The 20,554-nt window shown below is 37.7% G+C and overlaps 1 protein-coding gene and 1 long non-coding RNA gene across 2 annotated transcripts; one reads left to right on the top strand and one right to left on the bottom strand.

Moving 5' to 3' along the window:
• Positions 1-4,447: 4,447 nt before the first annotated feature.
• Positions 4,448-5,698, top strand: LOC131784009 (craniofacial development protein 2-like). Its single transcript, XM_059100786.2, has one exon. It carries the CDS (start codon positions 4,448-4,450, stop codon positions 5,696-5,698), a length of 1,251 nt encoding a protein of 416 aa, XP_058956769.2.
• Positions 5,699-9,920: 4,222 nt separating this feature from the next.
• LOC136283592 (uncharacterized) lies at positions 9,921-15,697 on the bottom strand. Its single transcript, XR_010718870.1, has 6 exons — positions 15,616-15,697; positions 14,296-14,635; positions 13,439-13,504; positions 11,828-11,949; positions 10,817-10,869; positions 9,921-10,259 (listed from the first exon to the last, which is right to left on the bottom strand). It is a non-coding gene; the product is annotated as an uncharacterized lncRNA (long non-coding RNA).
• Positions 15,698-20,554: the final 4,857 nt, after the last annotated feature.

The following is a 20,554-nucleotide window of genomic DNA, read 5'->3' on the forward strand; positions in this document are numbered from 1 at the left end:
CCAAATCTCGCGACGCTCGCTATTCTACCACGTGAAAGCACCAAAAGCATTAGCTCGATGTACTCAATAAGGAGAAAGAATCACAGAAAGAACTATTATCACTGTCGCTCAGGCTGACTGTTCAGACTGTGCTAGAGTAAAGATTTTGGCGTTTTAGCCCGCTCGCACTCCTACGTGATTGTTCAGACTGTTTTATTGACATTGTTGTCACTTTTTAATTTCTCATTTCCCTCAAGAGTGATGATAATGGTAATATACTTTATTTCCGTTTCATATTCATACAGGATGAAAATAATCGAATACATGAGAAACCTGGGAATGCGCGAAATGTTAAAGAAAAAATTGAATACAGGAGTAAACGGAGAACACGCAATATGCGGAATGTTATAATCGAATGAAGTTGAAAACTGAGAATGCGCAAGATACCAACACAACAATCCAATACAGGAGAGAAAGCAGAGAATGCACGAGATATTAACATATCAATCGAAAACAGGTGAAAACTGACACTGCGCGCGAAACATAGCTTAGGTTTTCTTGCTATTGTCTATAAAGTGTCTGACCATGATCACATTTAGCTAGTGACTATGGTTTACAGTCAACCATAGTCATACCAAAAAACATTTATTACCAAACTATCTGATTATATAATGTAAAAGCTGATGTATTCAAGAGAAGTAAAATTTATTAAAGTAATTTAACAGTTCAGGGTTGGTTTCACCAAAATGTATAACAACTGCTCACCATGGAATATCATGGAAAACCATGTCCAGTGACACTTACAGTCAGAACTCAATGTGTCAGAAAAAGATCAAATTTTGAGTGACTTCTGAGACACTTGCATAATTTTTATTAATTTGATATCACATTTGGAACCTTCATTTCGTCAAAAAAATACTTTAAGAATCACTTTTTTGTAACTTAATGGAATAATGTGTCAGATCATGAATAAGCTTCTTCAGATCATAGTAAAGAAAGAGTTCCAAAGCTTTAATGTTAAAATTCGATGCATAAGCTTTTGTGTCATCAGCGTAGAGCCTCCGCATGCAAGGAAGAAACTTGAACAACAAACTTTAAATCATAGATGAATATGTTGAACAAGAGTAGCCCCAAGAAACTGCCTTGAGGAACATCAACACCTCCTACTACCTGCATCATTTTTTCAGGCTTCCTTAATCCTTTAACTCCCAAGGTCTCATTTGTAATTCTCCTCACTGTCTACCAAACAATTCTTATTTTGTTAGTTTGGAGAATTTGTCACTTGTCTACATGATATTGTATAGATATAGTAAGGAGAGATTCTGTCTTTGTCACTCACAGGAATTTAAGGTTTAACAGTTCACCAGTTTCCATTTCTACCCCTGGATGAAGAGAGTTTATTGTGAGAGTAAAGTTTCTGGCTAAAGAACACAACACAATAACCCAGCAAAGGGCCCCTGTGTCTTCTACAAGGGCAACTGCTTTTTTTCTGTTCTATGATTGTTTTCTAGAGTATGAAGTACATAAGCATTGCATCAAAGCGTTTTGCAGGTCATAATAACAACTAAAAAGCATTTCATCAACTATATATTACAGAGCATGAGACTCAGGAGACATTTCTCAAAGGCTAAGCCATATTAGTTTATTAAAAGTACATAATGTACAGTAAATTGGCAATAAGGCCTTAGCTACAGCTTAAAAAATTTAAAATCTATAATAATTAATTATACAAGATTTAATTTTTAGCCAATAAATTTGTCCAGACACAACCTTATCTGGGTTCTAGTTATTAAAGCTCAATTGTTGTGTCTAAGCACGGAATAACATCACTACACTGTGGATTTAAATTGGCTGACCAAACTTTAAGATACACAGCTAAATCCTAAAGCTACAACTGACAAAAATGCATGCAACTTGTCTACTTAAAGTTCTGCTCTGGGACATGTGTTATCTTATGTAACCTTTGCACTTAATCAAGTTCCCTATTGTCCTATTGTTTTATCCTAGTTCATTAACATTACAACATCGATCCCTTGCAAACAAAGGAATTTACATTTTCAATAAAGGAAGGAAACATTAAGAATTTGCAACAAAACATTTTAAAACAGTAAATGTATTTTTCCAGTGAAGGTATCTAATTGTATGCTCTTGGCATCCTGAAGAGAGTAAAAGGGAAACATTAATTGAGGTAAGAGGAAGTTCAACCCAGTCTTCAAACATGGTGTTATAAAAAAAGGTGACCACTAAGAAATGGATGGGAGGTTTTTTCTTTTCAGCCAAACATATTTCTGTATTTTGGTAACCCCTGCAACTGATTAATTCAAAATTTTAGTCTGTCACAGATATGGTTACTCTCTTTTTTCTTTTGATTTAGCTGCTCAATCAAACACGTTTCAAGGCTCTGGTTTTAGTCTAGGGATAACTTTAAAAATTTTATGTCACTATTTGATGACACTTGATGTTGGCCTTTTACAAAGGCTTTGATCTTACTTATTCATGGAACAATGTAATAATTGTCAGAGGAGGAGATCAGGGAGATATAAAAACTGAGTATGTTGAGGATAAGAGGTAAATATTAATCCAAACAAATCATATTTATACAAACAAGTTTTTGTGGAGGCTATTTTTGTTACTTTATTGGTGCATGTTTAACAAATGTACCAAGGAAATTTATAATATTATTATGATTATTATGAATTTGACATTGTGATAATCACATACCTTTCTTGGTGCAGAAGGATTAACACCAATACAAAAGTAACAAACACCAACATTGGTATCTCTTCATTGTATAAAGTACCCTGCACATTTTCTTCCTGGTGGAAAACAAAATCAATTCTTCAATTTAATGAAACCAAAGATAAGAAAAACTACAATCTTACATGTTAACATTTCTTGGCAAACTAGAACAAATTGCAATGTCCTCATCTGCAAATAGAATAGTGTTAGAAATGCAGCAACACAAGTTGGTAAAAAACCATCTTGTGTCATTCAGACCAATTATATGTAAGGTAATAAGAAAGATGTTCATTTTTGTGTGGCTTACACAAATTGTGTAGCCACATTATGGCACGATCGGATTTAGTTATTTATTTCTACACGAGAGTCGAGCGCCTGTCACGTGGTCTAGTATCGTAGTATTGTACGGCGCACTAATCTGAGTCAGCCATCTTGATTGTAAGCGTGGTCTCGAGTAATTTTTTTCAGGTGATCGTATCACGAGTTAGTTCCCCTCACACAAGCCAACACATTCAGTTCATTAAAATGTCTGTCTAATTTGTTCTGTACCAGCTGCAGCCTTGTTAATGACAAAACCAAAGGCGTATAGAGAGTCACAACAATCAAAGCTTCAACGTGACTTTGTCCGTTACAGAACGGAATAGGGGAATCCAACTCCTAGCACCCGGCCGGTGTACTCGTTTGGATTTGTATCGCTTATGTACATAACATCATGTTTTCACAATATGATAAACTGTACCTCTTCATCTAAATCCTCTTGCGGGATTTTAGGCCCGGGATTGGGTTGACTATCCATCTCTGGAATCTGTAACAAAAAAAATCAGTAAAACTCCTGCGAAAATATGTCTGAACGTAAAATTCAAGAAAACCAAGCTTTTTTTTTCCTTTTGCATACTCATAGCTTCCATTTGATCATGGTTTTAAAATAATCAATTTTCCTTCTGGTTTATCGCACCATAAGTAAAATTTTGCAAGCAGGCTACTTCTACAATAATCGTTAATGTGTGAAAAAATGAAGGTATTCCGAAAGTAGATTTAGCCTCCAGGTCCTTTAAAGCGAGATGGAGTTACATCACTAATAGTTTGGTACATATTTTGCCTGCTACTGGTACCCTGTAACCCAGTACTACCTACCGCAGAACCACCACTGCCTTGTGGTTGCTTTGGGAGAAGTGAAGGCTATGGGAGTAAACCCTTACAGAAAATCCGGAGTAGAGCCCCGTAGGCGGCTGGTGGAACAACGTGAAACCTTCCGGCAACTCCTGCAGCTGCGCTGGCACCGACCGTATCGGCTCGTCCTTTCCGTCGGACCCTACCAGCAACGCCGAGAGGGGGATCCTGGCGACTGGGCACACCAGGATTTCCATATCTTCCGCCCAGGCCTGCACCTGGAGAGGTCACTCCAGCTTCGCTGACCAGCGTAGGCACAACACGGAGAGCAGCAGTCTACCGGTTATAAGTCTAGGCTCGTTTGGCGTAGAGCCGGGCGCCAGGGGTTGCTCTCGACGGTGGGAGGGGTCTTTGAGCCCCATTGGGTAGCTAACGCCCGCCTCAAGCCGGGCAGCCCCAGGACAATTGAGTTGCTACCCCGCCACAACCTGCTTGCTCCATTGGGTGCTTGGAGCTTAGGCAAAACCGACAGGCAGGTTGTAAAGCCCCCGCACCAGGCAAACAACAAAGAAACAAGAAATCACCAGCCTTACAGCTTGCTACTTGGAACGTCAGAACAATGTGTCCTGGCCTCTCTGACGACCTCCAGCAAATCCATGATGCCAGAAAAACCGCCATCATCGACCGTGAGCTGTCCAAACTCAAGGTCGACATCGCCGCCCTTCAGGAGACACGCCTCCCCGCTAGTGGCAGTCTCAAGGAGAAGGACTACACCTTCTTCTGGCAGGGACTCGAGCCAGAAGAGCGCCGCCTCTACGGGGTCGGATTCGCAGTGCGCAACACCCTCCTGTCTTCAATGGAGCCTCCTTCTCAGGGGACTGCAAGGATCCTCTCTCTCCGCCTCCCGACCCCCTCTGGACCAGCAAACATCTTCAGCATCTACGCTCCCACACTCTGCGCTACAGCCGAGGCTAAGGATGCATTCTACGAGGAGCTTGAAGCCAAGATCAGAGAGATCCCACAGAAAGAAGACCTGTTCCTACTTGGAGACTTCAACGCCCGGGTAGGCTCGAACCACAACTCATGGCCGCGATGCATAGGACACTTCGGAGTGGGCAAGCTTAACGAGAACGGACAGCGGCTACTTGAACTCTGCACTTTCCATGGTCTGTGCATCACCAACACCTTCTTCTCCACTAAACCGCAGCACAGAGTGTCCTGGAGACACCCCAGATCCAAGCACTGGCACCAGTTGGACTTCGTCATCACCAGGAGGTCCCTGCTCAACCACGTGCTCATCACTCGCACATACCACAGTGCCGACTGCGACACGGACCACTCCTTGGTCTGCAGCAAGGTGCGTCTCCAGCCCAAGCGCATTCATCGCTCCAAACAGCAAGGACGCCCCCGTATTGGCACAGCCAGAGTTTCACTCCCAGGACCGCGTGAACGCTTTGCCGAGACCATGGAGAAAGCCTTAGAGGATTGTCCAACTGACAGTGCCACAGCGCGATGGAACTACATCCGAGACACCATGTATGAGGCGGCCTCAGACGCCTTCGGAATGCGGGAGAGAAAAAGTGAAGACTGGTTCGAGGCGGGGATCAAGGAGATGAAGCCCGCCATCACTGCCAAGAGCACCGCACTCCTCGAGCACAAGAAACAGCCCTCCAAGGAAACACTGGCTGCCTACAGAGCTGCTCGCAACAACGTCAAGAGGATTGCTCGCAAGTGTGCAAATGACTACTGGCTCGACCTGTGTCACAGCATCCAAATCGCCTCGGACTGTGGCAACATCCGCGCCATGTATGAGCACCATCTAATTTCGCTGCGCCTGCTCCAATGGTTTCAAGAGAAACCTTGTGAGTAACTGTGAATTTTTTCGTCAACAATGGGAGGATTATGAAATTGCGACCGGCTTCGACAAACGAGATTCAAAAATAAGATTAGCATCTTTTCGCTCCGTGATGGGGAAAAGACTGTCTTCAAACATTTCTTAACCTCAACATTTCTGCCAAAGAGAGGAACAACGTGCAAGCATGCATGACTGCGTTGGAAAACCACTTGAAACCGAAACCCGATGTTGTTTACGAGCAGTATATTTTCAATTCTTGTGAGCAAAATTCAGGAGAGTCCGTTGACAGCTTCGTCACTCGTCTACGAAAATATGCATCGTCGTGTGGGTTTGGATTACTTGATGATGAATTAATCTTCGATAGATTAGCCATTAGCCTTCTCGAAAAGGGTACAAAAAGGAAGCTTCTGCGAGAGAAATCCCTCACACTCGATAAAGCTCTCGACATTGCCCGCTCTGATCAGTGAGCAGACGGCGTCCGTGAAAACCGACTATGGACCAACTAAAGAAAAAAATAAACGCAACAGAGAAAGGAAAAGGCAAGGATTTCAGGAGGCAGTCAAGTGGCAAAGACAGAGAAGGAAAGAAGAGAGAGGAATCACAAAAGAAGAAGAGCCATTCTGGAAATAAAAAGTGCAAGTTTTGTGGTAAACAACAGCGTCACACCAAAAGAATGGATTGTCCAGTGTACAATCAAAAATGCAATTTCTGTCAAAAAGGGCATCATTTCGCCTCTGTCTGCATGACGAGAAAGAAAAGTGAAGTCAATCTTCTGGCAGAAAACTATGAAACGTTCCGAGGAATCGATTTTGGAACTTGAATAAATCTCGACTGTTGAATTCTATGGTAAACGATGGTTTGCGACCCTCAGCTTTTACAGTAAACAAGCCAAGCATGAAACCCCCAGCAAGTGCCAACTTGATACTGGTGCGACTTGCAATGTACTCAGCCACAGAGATTTATCTATCATTACACAAGGAATCCACCTTTGGAACAAAGCAAAACAAAGCTCCTGCTGTTTGATCGATAAATTACGAATCCTCTGGGCGTAGTCAGTCTTGGAGTCACATACGGTTCACAAACTCAAGTTCTCGAGTTTTAAGTATTCAGTGGTTCAAACAAACCCTTGCTATTTGCCCAAACCTGTCAAAAGTTGGGACTCCTTAGCCGAAGTCCTAAGCCTACACAGGAAGCATGTCCCTCTAACTACACAAAGTATACTACAAGATCACAGAGATGTCGTTGAGGGACTCAGACACATCAGCTGTAGTAGCTTCACAGTCAACTCAACAGCAGTGCCTGTTCAGCACATTTCAAGAAGGATACCGGTAGCCCTTCAAAACGAAGTAAAAGCTAAGCTTACCGATCTAGAAACAAAAGGGATAATTAAGAAGGAAACAGCGCCAACAGACTGGATTAGTAACTGGTGTAAAACTATGACTGGAATAGGAACTTGTAAAAAGTTCTTGAGCTCCTTTCTTCATGAAGTGAAAGACCTACCAGGCACTGGCTTCATGATATGAAGGAATGTTTTCATGTGAGGGGAAATCCTGTATGTGAAAAGATCATACCATAATGATTTTTGAAATCACAATGTGGAAAAAAGAACACTGTACTTTTAACAGTAAATATATTTCATTATAAAAGTTTCTCATCTAGCCACACCAGCCAGGTATTATGTTTCTGTAGTTATAACTAGTGACTGGGCCAACCTGAGCAGGGTATTTTAAAAAAACATTTAATCCCTGTGAACTTTACAAGTTAGTTTTACAAAATCCGCTGAGAATTGAGAATTTAGAAATCAAATGATCTGGCTGGACAGGTGTGATTGATTAGAGGTTAGCAGAGGGAGGGGTCCTATTCCTGTCCTATGCACATTTACTTTAACCCCTCAACTCCCACAAGTGACTAAAACAGAATTTCTCCTTACAATATCAATACAATATTAAAGCAGACAAGAGATGAGGATAAAGAAAAATCTCAATTAAGGGACTACTAGAATTCTATGGGGATCCTCCTGGGGTTTAGGGGAGATGCATGAGAAAAAATGGGGCTTCACAGGAGGGGACATAGGCCAAGAAATTAGCTTCTGAATGGGAGGTCACCCCAAATAATTCCCATGACCAGCAATAACAGATACAATAAAAATTATCCATTACATGAATGAGCTGGCTCTCAGAGCCCTTTGATTTGAGTTCACGATGTTTTGCTCTGCGTGTTCGTATTTGCATTTCTTTTAGTTCCAAATAACGATAGGCGTGAGAAGACACTGATACTAATTAACTGAATAGCAGGTGTCTGGAATAAGATTGTGCATGTAGCCTGTGTGTAAAAAGAAAACATTGATAATGTATAGGCTTTGATGAAATAAGGATTTTCCAACAGGCAGAAAATCATTTATGTTGAGTTTTATTGATGTTAAACAGACTTAAGGAAATAACACTGTTTAAAGTAAAGTTTCATCTGAATATAAGAGGTGTAAGCTACATTATTTTGCTTCATTGTTTTTTTCCACCTGTATGGCAAACAGTGAGGAGAGTTATTTATGAGATCTTAACTGTTAGGTACTTTTGTCCCTTTAACCCTTTGACCTCTAAAAGTGACTGGTATTTAATTCCTCTGTACAATTTCATTGCTGATTAAAATGTTGAAGCCACAAGAATAAAGAAAATGATCACCTACTCATTCAAACAAGAAGCTCTTGATTGACAAACAAATTTTCCTTGTTAGCACCTCAAGAAATGTATAGAGAACAGTGTGGAGAATATGCTCACTGATGTTAGAGTATGAGGGGTTTAACCCTTTAACTCCCAAGATTTCGTTGTTAATTCTCCTCTCTAGCTGCCACACATTTCCTTGTAAATCAGTTATTAGAATTTAGTGTTAGATCAAGATAACTTCTTCCCAATAAGTTGAAGTTTTCTCAACATCTGCTTGCAGGATAATGTATGAATATTATAGGGAGAAGTTCCATGTTAATCACTTCTGGGAATTAAAGGGTTAATTTGAAGCTCACTTGACTTAAATCAAGTAGCATCAAGGATTTTTTTTATTTTTGCACTTTTGAACAAATAAATTTAGTAATCAATACTCTGCCATGTTTTTTTTAACATATATTTTTTTCCCCTTTTTTTTCCTTTTGAAAGAAAAACCCGTGTACAAGGGCCCAGATCCTCTCCCAAACAGATTTAACATTAGACCAGGATACCACTAGGATGGTGTGAACTGCTCCAATGGCTTTTAGAACAAATGATTTGCCATGTTAGCAAACAAAGCTGCTGCACAGACATTCATATAAATGGAGCACTGAAGACATGTGATTGGAACAGTACATCAGTTGAAACAAGGGCTATTTTTTAGCGCAGAATGTACTTTTTGCATGGTTGGGTGTGCCAAATGTCCAGCTGTCATGTACTTGTTTGATATAAATGAAGATCAAATTTTGGTATAACACAAACCCAGAAAAGGATTAATTTATTTCTTAAACTCCCCTGTACCATTCTTGTGGAACTCCTATTAGAACAAAGTTCATTGCTCTCAACAGACACCTTGAAGATCAATCCTACTTTACTTCACTTTGTAAACTTATGACCTGTCATGAGATTTCAGCCACAGAACAGATGATTCAATTCACCAGACAACAAAATGTGTTACGAATAAAACCAAATGAGCCAAACTGTCTTTTGCTGAAATTTGTTTGTTAAGGAAACAGTTTTTTGTAACTCTGTAAAATAACACAAATGTAAAATATATTTCCATTGAGGAGTAAGAGGGGTATAAAGCAGCATGGAAATTAATAAATATCAGATTGTTAAAAATTGCAACACAAGGAAAGTAAAATGTAAAATTTTCCAGATGTACAGAATTTGAAAAGGTCTACACCTGAGCCATGCAGCCCATCCAGCTGCAGCTTATCCCAGTTCTGTTGAACTGAGGGACAAAAAATATTGCTAATCCCACTGGATGGGAATCAAGTCCATTGCAGGTTATCCTCTTCCCTCCCCACTCCTTTTCCCATAATTGTGACACCAAATGGAGGCTGTTGTTTGTATCTCTTTTGAAGGCCAATGTAACAAATTCAGTAAAGATCATTTTGAGGGGAGATGAAAGTCATGACAACCAGAATAAGGTTAGTTTCTAGAGTATAAAGTACATGAGTATTGCATCAAAGCCTTTAGCAGGACATGAAGACAATATGGCAGCAAAAACCACTAAAATGCATTTTAATTGACTCACTTAAAGTTCATGACACTGACAAAGGATTACTTCAAAGCCAAACCATAGTTTAGCGACAATATAAACAAGTCAGCCTTACACTGGGCATAAGTACAATCTATTAAAAGCATGGCAGTGAAAACTACTAAAAATACTTTACAATTTCGAGACTTAAAAAAGGCTAACTTCAAAGCTGAGTTATATAAAAGTGCCATATATTTTATGGATAATACAAATGAAAGCCTTTGCCATGTTCTAAAATTTTATCTTTTAAAATTAGGGCAGCATATACTAACAACTAATTAATAGGACTTAGAAAATATTTCTTTGCAGCAAAGCTATCTACGCTCTTGATATCAACCTGAATAAAATAAAAAGAAAACATTAAGTGAACTTGGATGAAGTACAACCCTGTATTCAAATTCTGTGTTATATTTAAAAAGGTGACCTCTAAGAATGGGAGTTTTTACATCAATTCAGCAAAACATCAATATACCATAATGACTTGTGGAATTGTGTCTCAAACATAGGTATAAAACACAGGTATAAATTTTTTCTCTGTAACAAAAGCAATTGTTAGACTCCTTTTTACTTTAACTGAGTTATGTAAGAAGAAAAAGGACTTTTCTTAAGTGTGTTCTACCCATCCAACATTTCTGGGGTCAAGTTTTAGCTCAGCTCAATGTATTTCTACTCATTGACCAAGCTTAAACCTAGCCCTTGTGAACCCTTTCTTTCAAATGAACTCTTCACCTTTAAAACCACCATAGTGAAAGATAAGAGACCTGTATTCCATTGGAAAGACTTGACACAGTTAAAATTCCCCACCCCAGCCAGGCAAGGTTCAAATTCCTCACCCCCCAGGCTCAGGTGATAGTCAAATTGATCAGCGTAAAAGTGATGTAAGTGTAATATTACCTTCTTTCTTTGTCAAATTTTTATGAGTCTAATCTCTCTCAAAGGGAGCATCGCTGAAAATGAATAAAACAATGTCACAAGTCACTTTTCACAATGTCTTCAAAACATTCATTTGAGTGAGCTGAGCATAGACACCTTGGCATGGTGTTTGGTAAGACTGAACAACTGATTAACTTGAGCTTCCCATCATGCACCCACAGAATTTGTTCTTAGTTGACTGATCATCATGTTCAAAATTTAATTCCTTTGCTGAGTTATGAATTGTCAACTGGTATCCCCCAACAAGAAAACTGGGATTCTTAACCACCCTATATTTACTTGTAAATATGTTTTTTTCAGCACCTTTTTTTTACAAAATTAGCCATAGATAAGCCTTTTAGGCGGTATCATCTATAATTCCTCATTTAAATTAATTATATGACAAGGAAAAAAATATATGTTGCAAATAAAAGCAGTTGAGACAACAGTAAAACTCTTGTCCCTTACTGACTTAAAAAGCAGTCACAAAAGACTTATACCAGTGAGGATTACCAAATGATGAAGCTTCACCCAAGGTCCTCTATAACTTAAACACCAAAGTAGACTTGATAAAAATACATAATAACCAATATGATGCTTTTGATTTTCACCCAAAAATCTAAGTGGTAGGCAATCATGAATAGATTTTTAAGATCTTGATCAAGTAGCATAAACAACATTTAATTCAAATATATGAAAGGTAATTTACCAAATTATTAGGTCTGTATTAGGTTACATTTGTCAATGGCTTCTACCATTTTTTTAAATTTAAATCATACATGGCATCATTCCACAACCATTAGAGCAGGAAATCAGATGAAACCAATTAAGTCTATTGAGGTGAAGGGCACAAACATTTGAATAACCAAAGCAAATTTACTGCCATTAATCTTTTTTTTTTATCTTCATTTTGCATTACTTTTTTGGTCAAGTAAAACAAATGTACCTCAGAAATGTTTTCTTAGTAAACGATCTTTGTTTCTGATAATTTACCTGTGAAAGTGGAGACACAGCAGCAGTAAGGACAGTAGAACTTTCATCATTTCTAGTTGCTGTGTAATTTCTTCCAAGTTGAAGATTTCTTCAGCAATTATAACACCGCGTTGGTTTTCAATCTGTTTGAAAAAGGTTCAAGAGCAAGTTTCTTTGAATGAAGCAATCAGTGATTCCATCCAAAGGGTTTAGGTTTCAAAGCAAAATGGACCAAATTATAATAATACCATTAATTTCTCTGCAAAGAGATAAGTAGAGGAACTGCAAGAAAACAAGTGACAAGAATATATCTATAATGTTATTCTTATTCTATTTTGTGTAAGTTGAAAGGAAGAAAATTATATATCTATTTACTCCTGTTCTCAAAAATGCAACGATCCAAAAATATACATAGTGTATATCTGCCTTTTATTTTGTCCTCAAATAGGTGGAACATGTGGTTAATATATCTCAACTCAGACTAGCAATAAAAACATCAATATTACTCATTAAAATGGCAAAGTGGCCTAAAGTTGCGAAAAGAAATTTGAAAAAGTACACAACAGTTATTGTGATACTCTTTTGTTAAAATGTCCCTCTAAATTGTTCTGTACGAGCTGCAGCCTTGTTAATGACAAAACCAAAGGCAAATAGAGAGCCACAACAACCAAAGCTTCACACTTTGTCCGTTACAGAAAAGAATAGGAAAATCTACCCACTAGCACCAGGCGGGTATACTCGTTTGGATTTGTATCGCACACGTACATATATGTTACTTGCCGGTCCGTATGGTGAAAAACTGTGACCGAGGCCACACATACGGACCGACCCTTAGCCGGTAAATAACATATTTATTTTTTTTAAACTCGACGAAATTCTTTCCGAGAGAACCCGAATGATTTAGGGCTGTAAATACGGCAAGATCTTCCATGAACTGAACAATTTTTGAGCGAGTAAATGGTGGTTAAAATAGAGGTGATGCAAATTCGAGAGAGATGCCTCAGCTAAACATTTTCATTTTCCGTAACGATAAAGGTGATTTAAAAGGCTTCCAAACAAACTTTGAAACATTATTTTTACAAGTACCTGTCACAATCTGACACCTGTCAATTAGAGAGCGCGTAACAAAAAAATGCGTAAGAACATTTGAAAAACAACGGAAATAGTTTGGCAAGGACTGTCTCGACAATGTTTTCTTCAAAAACAGTCAATGATCTGATGGAAAGTATTATTCACTCTCATCGACGATTCATTCATGTACGAAGATTTACCTCTGTTCATTAAGTAAACGGCGAGGAAAGTAATTGTGAGTAAATTCAAATTTTTTATTTTGAAGTTGTGAGAGTTTACTCGTTTGTTTGCTCAAAAATTTCCTTCAGTTTCTGTGTGTAACTTACGGTACAAGCCGGGAAAACGAGATATATTTATGAAAAATGACAACGAAATTTGGGATGTAACCGGCGATTCACGAAGGCGTTACCATGGCCCGTGGGCAGGGAAAGGAAGAACAGAACGGGTAAACAGACAGGAAAAACCGACCGGGTAAAGAACCAATCAGATTGCAGGATTCGTTACAGTGACCTCTTTAAAAAAATAATAATATTATCATGTTCACAATATGGTAAACTGTACCTCTTCATCTAAATCCTCTTGTGGGATTTTAGGCCCTGGATTGGGTCGACTATCCATCTCTGGAATCTGTAACAAAAAAAATTCAGCAAAATTCCCATGAAAATATGTGTGGGAACGTAAAATTCAAGAAAATCAAAGCTTTTTTTTTTCCTTTTGCATACTCATAGCTTCTATTTGATAATGGTTTCAAAATAATCAATTTTCCTTCTAGGTTATCGCATCAGAGGTAAAATTTTGCAAGTGGCTACTTCACAAGTAATCGTTAACGTGTAGAGTAAAGTTGGTGTAGCCCGCAAGGTCCTTCAAAGCGAGGTCGAGTTACATTACAGTGCGTGTCCCTTGTCTCCCTTTGTAAAATCACGCGAACTTATGGTTAGACTTGTTTTCAATTTTCGTTCAAAGGTTACACATTATATCACTTCTCATGGCTGAGTTACATTAGCAACAGATCGACTAACAGCTTGGATTCATCGTGGTTTCTTCTGCCTCCAGAAAAAGGTAAATTGGAAACGATATGAAGCGCCAAGTTCGTACATCGTAAATGGTAAAATTTGGAACAAATTTTTAGAAAATTATGTACTTTTAGATTAGTGCGTATTTTTACACTCGAGGAAATGTTTGCAAGTGGAAAGGAAATGGGGAAAGGATGTGTTGCTGTTCACACAATTGGCGACTTTTTGTTTTGAATGAAAAATACGACAGGCCTACTATCTGCGCAAAATTTTCGGCGTAAGAGGATCTTGTTCGTTCGCACCCGATCGAGTTCGCTGAATTGAACAATTTCCTTTTGGGGAAAATCATTTCATAAAAGGCTCTGTAGAAGGAAAATTTTCAAAATAACAGAGAGATACGCTCACCTGATAATCTGTGCGATCCTCAGGAAATTGGGGTTTGTCGGACGTAACGTGCAATTCAGTTACCTTCCTGAGTATCACACTTCCTAAGTATGACACTTCCTAATATTATCGGGTCATGAAGTCAATGGAAGGACACGTGAGCGTGATAAATAAACCGCGCGTGAAAGTAAAAGACTGGGTTGCAGTTACTCGGTACTACGTGACCTCATTCTTCAGTAAGATTTATTGCCCATGTTTGCCTCTCTTCGGTGATAAAGTGATCAATCCAAGTTCCAAATCTAACACATGAAAGGTTAGAACCGATAGCCATAGCCCTCAGAGTTAGCGTGTATCCGACTGACTGTTGACAGATTTAATGAAACCATACTAACATTAATAAAACAAAACAAAACAAAAATTTACAATAAATTTAGAAGCAATTTACCGGCAATAAAAAGAGACGTATCACCATAAAAATGAAAAGACATGTTTCTGTTCTGAAAGCGATTTTACCTACTCGTGATTCGACCATGGCTAAATTACACGTGTTAAATGTCGAAACGCAAGCTGACCGATCCCGAAAAGTATTATAATATTAATGAAAACATTTCTTCTGTTTTATAAAGTATGATATTTTACCTTCAAATTCAGGATGGATGAACTTATCTAAGTTTCAAAGTGTGCATATAGTTTTCAAGACACACATAATTTAGGCAGGCGTGAGTACTTTTCTGTTTTGAACATGGTTCATACCCCAAAATACTTCATTGGAAGTTTTTTCGAAGCCTTTTCCAAATAATATCCGTGATCGATTGCTCATTTCTCCTTTTCTACAGAAGACTCTCACATAGCAAGTGAACTGATCCGTCTTCCACTGTACATCAAAACTAATTCTCAGTAATCAGTTATTGATAAGGCTTGGTCGCGTCATTTTTCTCCTGAAAATTACTGAGTCTGGTAGGGTTGGTATACAAAGAAGATCTGATCGCCCCTCGCGAACTAGTATTGTATGTGCAAAAGCAGCGGTCTGTGTTAGAACTTGTCATACTGTGAGCAGTAAAACCATAGAGCAGCAGCCACGTGTACCTTTTTGTCCATTTCACCCACTCCTTTTTCATTCCTACCGCTTTCTAAAATTTTGTTTCAAAATCGAGAATTACGAGCGAAATTTTCCACATGGTCTCGCAATTTTCTTGAAGATCACACGTTTCGATGTAATTTGAAAATGTTACACAATCTCAGCTTTCTCCAGCCCTTTTTAGGGCAACTAAAGCTCTAGATTTAGAATTTCTTTACGTATACTTCTTAATTAGAAAAGTTTATAATGATACTTGTAGTTACCTGATAGAATCAAACAAATCCCAACGAAATGCAACTTTGGTCGATCTTACCATCGCCCACCAGCAAGAGTCCTTCAACTCCAATATGGACGAAATCAAAATTGAAGAGGCGTTCTATAGGCGTTACATCATAGTCACTACGGTCACATGAGTGTATAAGTAAAAATATTCGGTGTGTAGCCAGGCTTATTAAAAATTTTGGTAAAAAGAATTTAGAAAAGTTGACACTGGCCAAAAAATATATTGTTCTGGACGTTTCGGCTACAACTGTTTCGACTCAGCAAAGATAAAAATGCAGATGTCTAACGGCGTCCTGCTTGGTATATGTCCACGATATATCCACGAGTGTCCACGATGTGTGATAAAACCAAATCTCGCGACGCTCGCTATTCTACCACGTGAAAGCACCAAAAGCATTAGCTCGATGTACTCAATAAGGAGAAAGAATCACAGAAAGAACTACTATCACTGTCGCTCAGGCTGACTGTTCAGACTGTGCTAGAGTAAAGATTTTGGCGTTTTAGCCCGCTCGCACTCTTACGTGATTGTTCAGACTGTTTTGTTGACATTGTTGTCATTTTTTAATTTCTCATTTCCCTCAAGAGTGATGATAATGGTAATATACTTTATATTCCCGTTTCATATTCATACAGGATGAAAATAATCGAATACATGAGAAACCTGGGAATGCGCGAAATGTTAAAGAAAAAATTGAATACAGGAGAAAACGGAGAACACGCAATATGCGGAATGTTATAATCGAATGAAGTTGAAAACTGAGAATGCGCAAGATACCAACACAACAATCCAATACAGGAGAGAAAGCAGAGAATGCACGAGATATTGACATATCAATCGAAAACAGGTGAAAACTGACACTGCGCGCGAAAAATAGCTTAGGTTTTCTTGCTATTGTTTATAAAGTGTCTGACCATGATCACATTTAGCTAGTGACTATGGTTTACAGTCAACCATAGTCATACCAAAAAACATTTATTACCAAACTATCTGATTATATAATGTAAAAGCTGATGTATTCAAGAGAAGTAAAATTTATTAAATTCCTTTAAAAGTTCAGGGTTGGTTTCACCAAAATGTATAAAAACTGCTCACCATGGAATACCATGGAAAACCATGTCCAGTGTGCTAGTGACACTTACAGTCAAAACTCAATGTGTCAGAAAAAGATCAAATTCTGAGTGACTTCTAAGACACTTGCATAATTTTTATTGATTTGATATCATATTTGGAACCTTCATTTCGTCAAAAAAAAATTTAAGAATCTTTTTTCTGTAACTTAATGGAATAATTTGCCAGACCATGAATAAGCTTCTTCAGATCATAGTAAAGAAAGAGTTCCAAAGCTTTAATGTTAAAATTTGATGCATAAGCTTTTGTGTCACCAGCGTAGAGCCTCTGCATGCAAGGAAGAAACTTGAACAACAAACTTTAAATCATAGATGAATATGTTGAACAAGAGTGGCCCCAAGAAACTGCCTTGAGGAACATCAATGCCCCCTACTACCCGCATCATTTTTTCAGGCTTCCTTAATCCTTTAACTCCCAAGATCTCATTTGTAATTCTCCTCACTGTCTACCAAACAATTATTATTTTGTTAGTTTGGAGAATTTGTCACTTGTCTACATGATATTGTATAGATATAATAAGGAAAAATTCTGTCTTTGTCACTCACGGGGGTTAAAGGTTTAACAGTTCACCAGTTTCCATTTCTACTCCTGGGTGAAGAGAGTTTAACAACACAATAACCCAGCAAAGGGCCCCTGTGTCTTCCACAAGGGTAACTGCTTTGTTCCTGTTCTATGATTGTTTTCTAGAGTGTTAAGTACATAAGCATTGCATCAAATCGTTTTGCAGGTCATAATAGAACAATCATGGCAACAGTAACAACTAAAAAGCATTTCAGCAGCTATATGTTACAGAGCATGAGTCTCAGGAGACATTTCTTAAAGGCTAAGCCATATTAGTTTATTAAAAGTAGATAATGTACAGTAAATTGGTGATAAGGCCTTAGCTAGAGCTAAAAAATTTAAAATCACTAATAATTGATTATACAAGATTTAATTTTTAGCCCATAAATTTGTCCAGACACAACCTTATCTGGTTTCTAGTTATTAAAGTTCAATTGTTATGTCTAAGTGTGGAATAACATCACTACACTGTGGATTTAAATCAGCCAACCAAACTTTAATATACACTACTAAATCCTAAAGCTACAACTGACAAAAATGCGTGCAACTTGTCTATTTAAAGTTTTGCTCTAGGACATGTGTTACCTTATGTAACCTTTGCACTTAATCAAGTTCTCTATTGTCCTATTGTATTATCCTAGGTCATTAACATTATAACATCAATCTCTTGCAAACAAAGGAATTTACATTTCCAATAAAAGAAGGAAACATTAAGAATTTGTAACAATTAAAACATTTTAAAACAGTAAATGTGTTTTTCCAGTGAAGGTATCTAATAGTATGCTCTTGGCATCCTGAAGAAAGTAAAAGGAAACATTAATTGAGCTAAGAGGAAATACAACCCAGTATTCAAACATGGTGTTATAAAAAAAGGTGACCAATAAGAAATGGATGGGAGGTTTTTTCTTTTCAGCAAAACATATTTCTATATTTTTGTAACCCCTGCAATTGATTAGTTAAAAATTTTAGTCTGTCACAGATATGGTTACTCTCTTTTTTCTTTTGATTTAGCTGCTCAATCAAACATGTTTCAAGGCTCTGGTTTTAGTCTAAAAATAACTTTCACACTTCAATGTCACTATTTGATGACACTTGATGTTGGCCTTTCACAAACACTCTGATCTTAACTTATTCATGGAAGGATATTATTGCCAGAGGAGGAGATCAGGGAGATGTAAAAAAAGTGAGTAGAGGATAAGAGGTAAATATTAATGCAAACAAATCATATTTACGCAAATAAGTTTTTGTGGAGACTATTCTTTGTTACTATATTAGTGCATGTTTAACAAATGTACCAAGGAAATTTGCAATTATGATTATTATGAATTTGATATTTGGTAATCACATACCTTTCTTGGTGTAGAAGGATTAACACCAATACCAAAGTAACGAACCAGAGTATCTGTTCATTGTATATAGTACCTTGCACGTTTTCTAGCTGCCAGGAAACAAAATCAATTCTCCAATGTAATGAAACCAAAGGTAACAAAAACAACAATCTTACATGTTAACATTTTCTGGCAAACTGGAACAAATTGCAATGTCCTCACCTGGAAATAGAATAGTGTTAGAAATGCAGGAACACATGTTGGGAAAAACCATCCAGTGTCATTCAGACCAATTATAAAGGTAATTAGAAAGTTGTTCATTTTTTCACAAGCATGATATGAACAAAAGATCAGAGCCTTCACCATTAATCAAACCCCAGACCTTCAAATTTAGTTATAGAGAACACAAAGTTGAAGCAGGCCTTAATTAGGTTCTAAAGTGTCGAGCATCCTGCATATTGCCAGGATCAACAATGTCCAAAGGATTGTGTATGCAAATAAAAGAGAGAGATGGTTAATTTGAGCTCAGTAATTGAATGAAGATGGTACTTGTTTTGTCACCATCATGGGATAAAGGAGTCAAACTCTAGACTATTGCATTTCACACTCTGATGCTATACCACTGATCTACAGAAAACTCGATGCTTTAAGCTAGGTCATTAGTAGGTTTTCAAGGGACAAGCACCTTAGCTGCTGCTAGTATCAGCAAACTGTGTAGTGTGAGCTAATAAGTCTATCTGAATATACATGTTCAGATGAATCATCTTGGTTTTCATTTTTTATCCTTCATCCCACTATATGAATGCGATTATGCCCTGTTGGTTGATTTTTTTTAATTTTTCCAAAATGAAAAACTAAATATTGTTTTCGGCACAACTCTTTTAAAGAAAAATTCCTGCCTTGAAAATTATTCTCTCTGAAATAATAAATAATACAGCCCTTAAGACTTTAAGAAGTACTTCTTTCAGAAATAGAAGGAGAAGGCTTACTTCTTTGCATGCTAAACCAATGACAGCCCATAGAATCTTCTAAATTCTATGTGATATTTTCAATAGTCTACTCTTGAAGAAATTTAATCAATTTAACCACAAGCATAGCACCCTGTGAGTGCATTTACATGCAAGACATGCAAGATAAACTACAGAAATGTTAAGAAATGTAAGATTGTTATTAATATTACACTAAATAATAGGTTTTTCAACATATCTTAGTCTGATAATCTCAATTGAGTTTGTTTTCTCAGTCACTCTCAACTGTTGGCAGATGTAACCAACAATCTAGAGTCATTCTGAAGAAGGGCATTGGTTATTCTCTGCTTTATCCATCACCCTGATATATTTCCTTTCATCTCTAAAGTTTGTCATACATGTCAATGAAGAATTCTAATTTGATGGAGAACGGATACGTAACGTAACACATTCACCTATCAAGTGCAGAATAATGAATGTGACTCAAACGTAACCGCAATAGTTTTTAATGAAAAAGAAACTTATTACATCTAGCCAGTCATCCTGTTAAAACTTACATCTATATTTTTACAACATCAATATGTTCATAACATGGTACCTCATCATCACTATGTTCAACTGGAGTGTTCTGTTGACGATCCATGTATGTTCTTGTAAATCTAAAACAAAAGCAAAATCTTTAATACTATGGTTATGGAAGAACCAAGAACTCCATAGCCTATATTTTTTTCATAATGGAAAATTCCAAAACCAATTGTTCAAGTTTGTGACTGTTCCAGATGCGTAAATCGGTCTCATCATTTGCGCGCCATAGTCTGTCAGGGTGATTCCCCTGGTATCACGCTGTGCATCTTGTACTGTGCATAACAATAGCCAGTGACGCCTTACGAGTCCTGCAACATGCAAATCTTTTTTTGGTTATATGTCACAGTCA

The sequence above is a fragment of the Pocillopora verrucosa genome, chromosome 9, assembly GCF_036669915.1.
Source record: "Pocillopora verrucosa isolate sample1 chromosome 9, ASM3666991v2, whole genome shotgun sequence".
NCBI classification, from domain to species: Eukaryota; Metazoa; Cnidaria; class Anthozoa; order Scleractinia; family Pocilloporidae; genus Pocillopora; species Pocillopora verrucosa.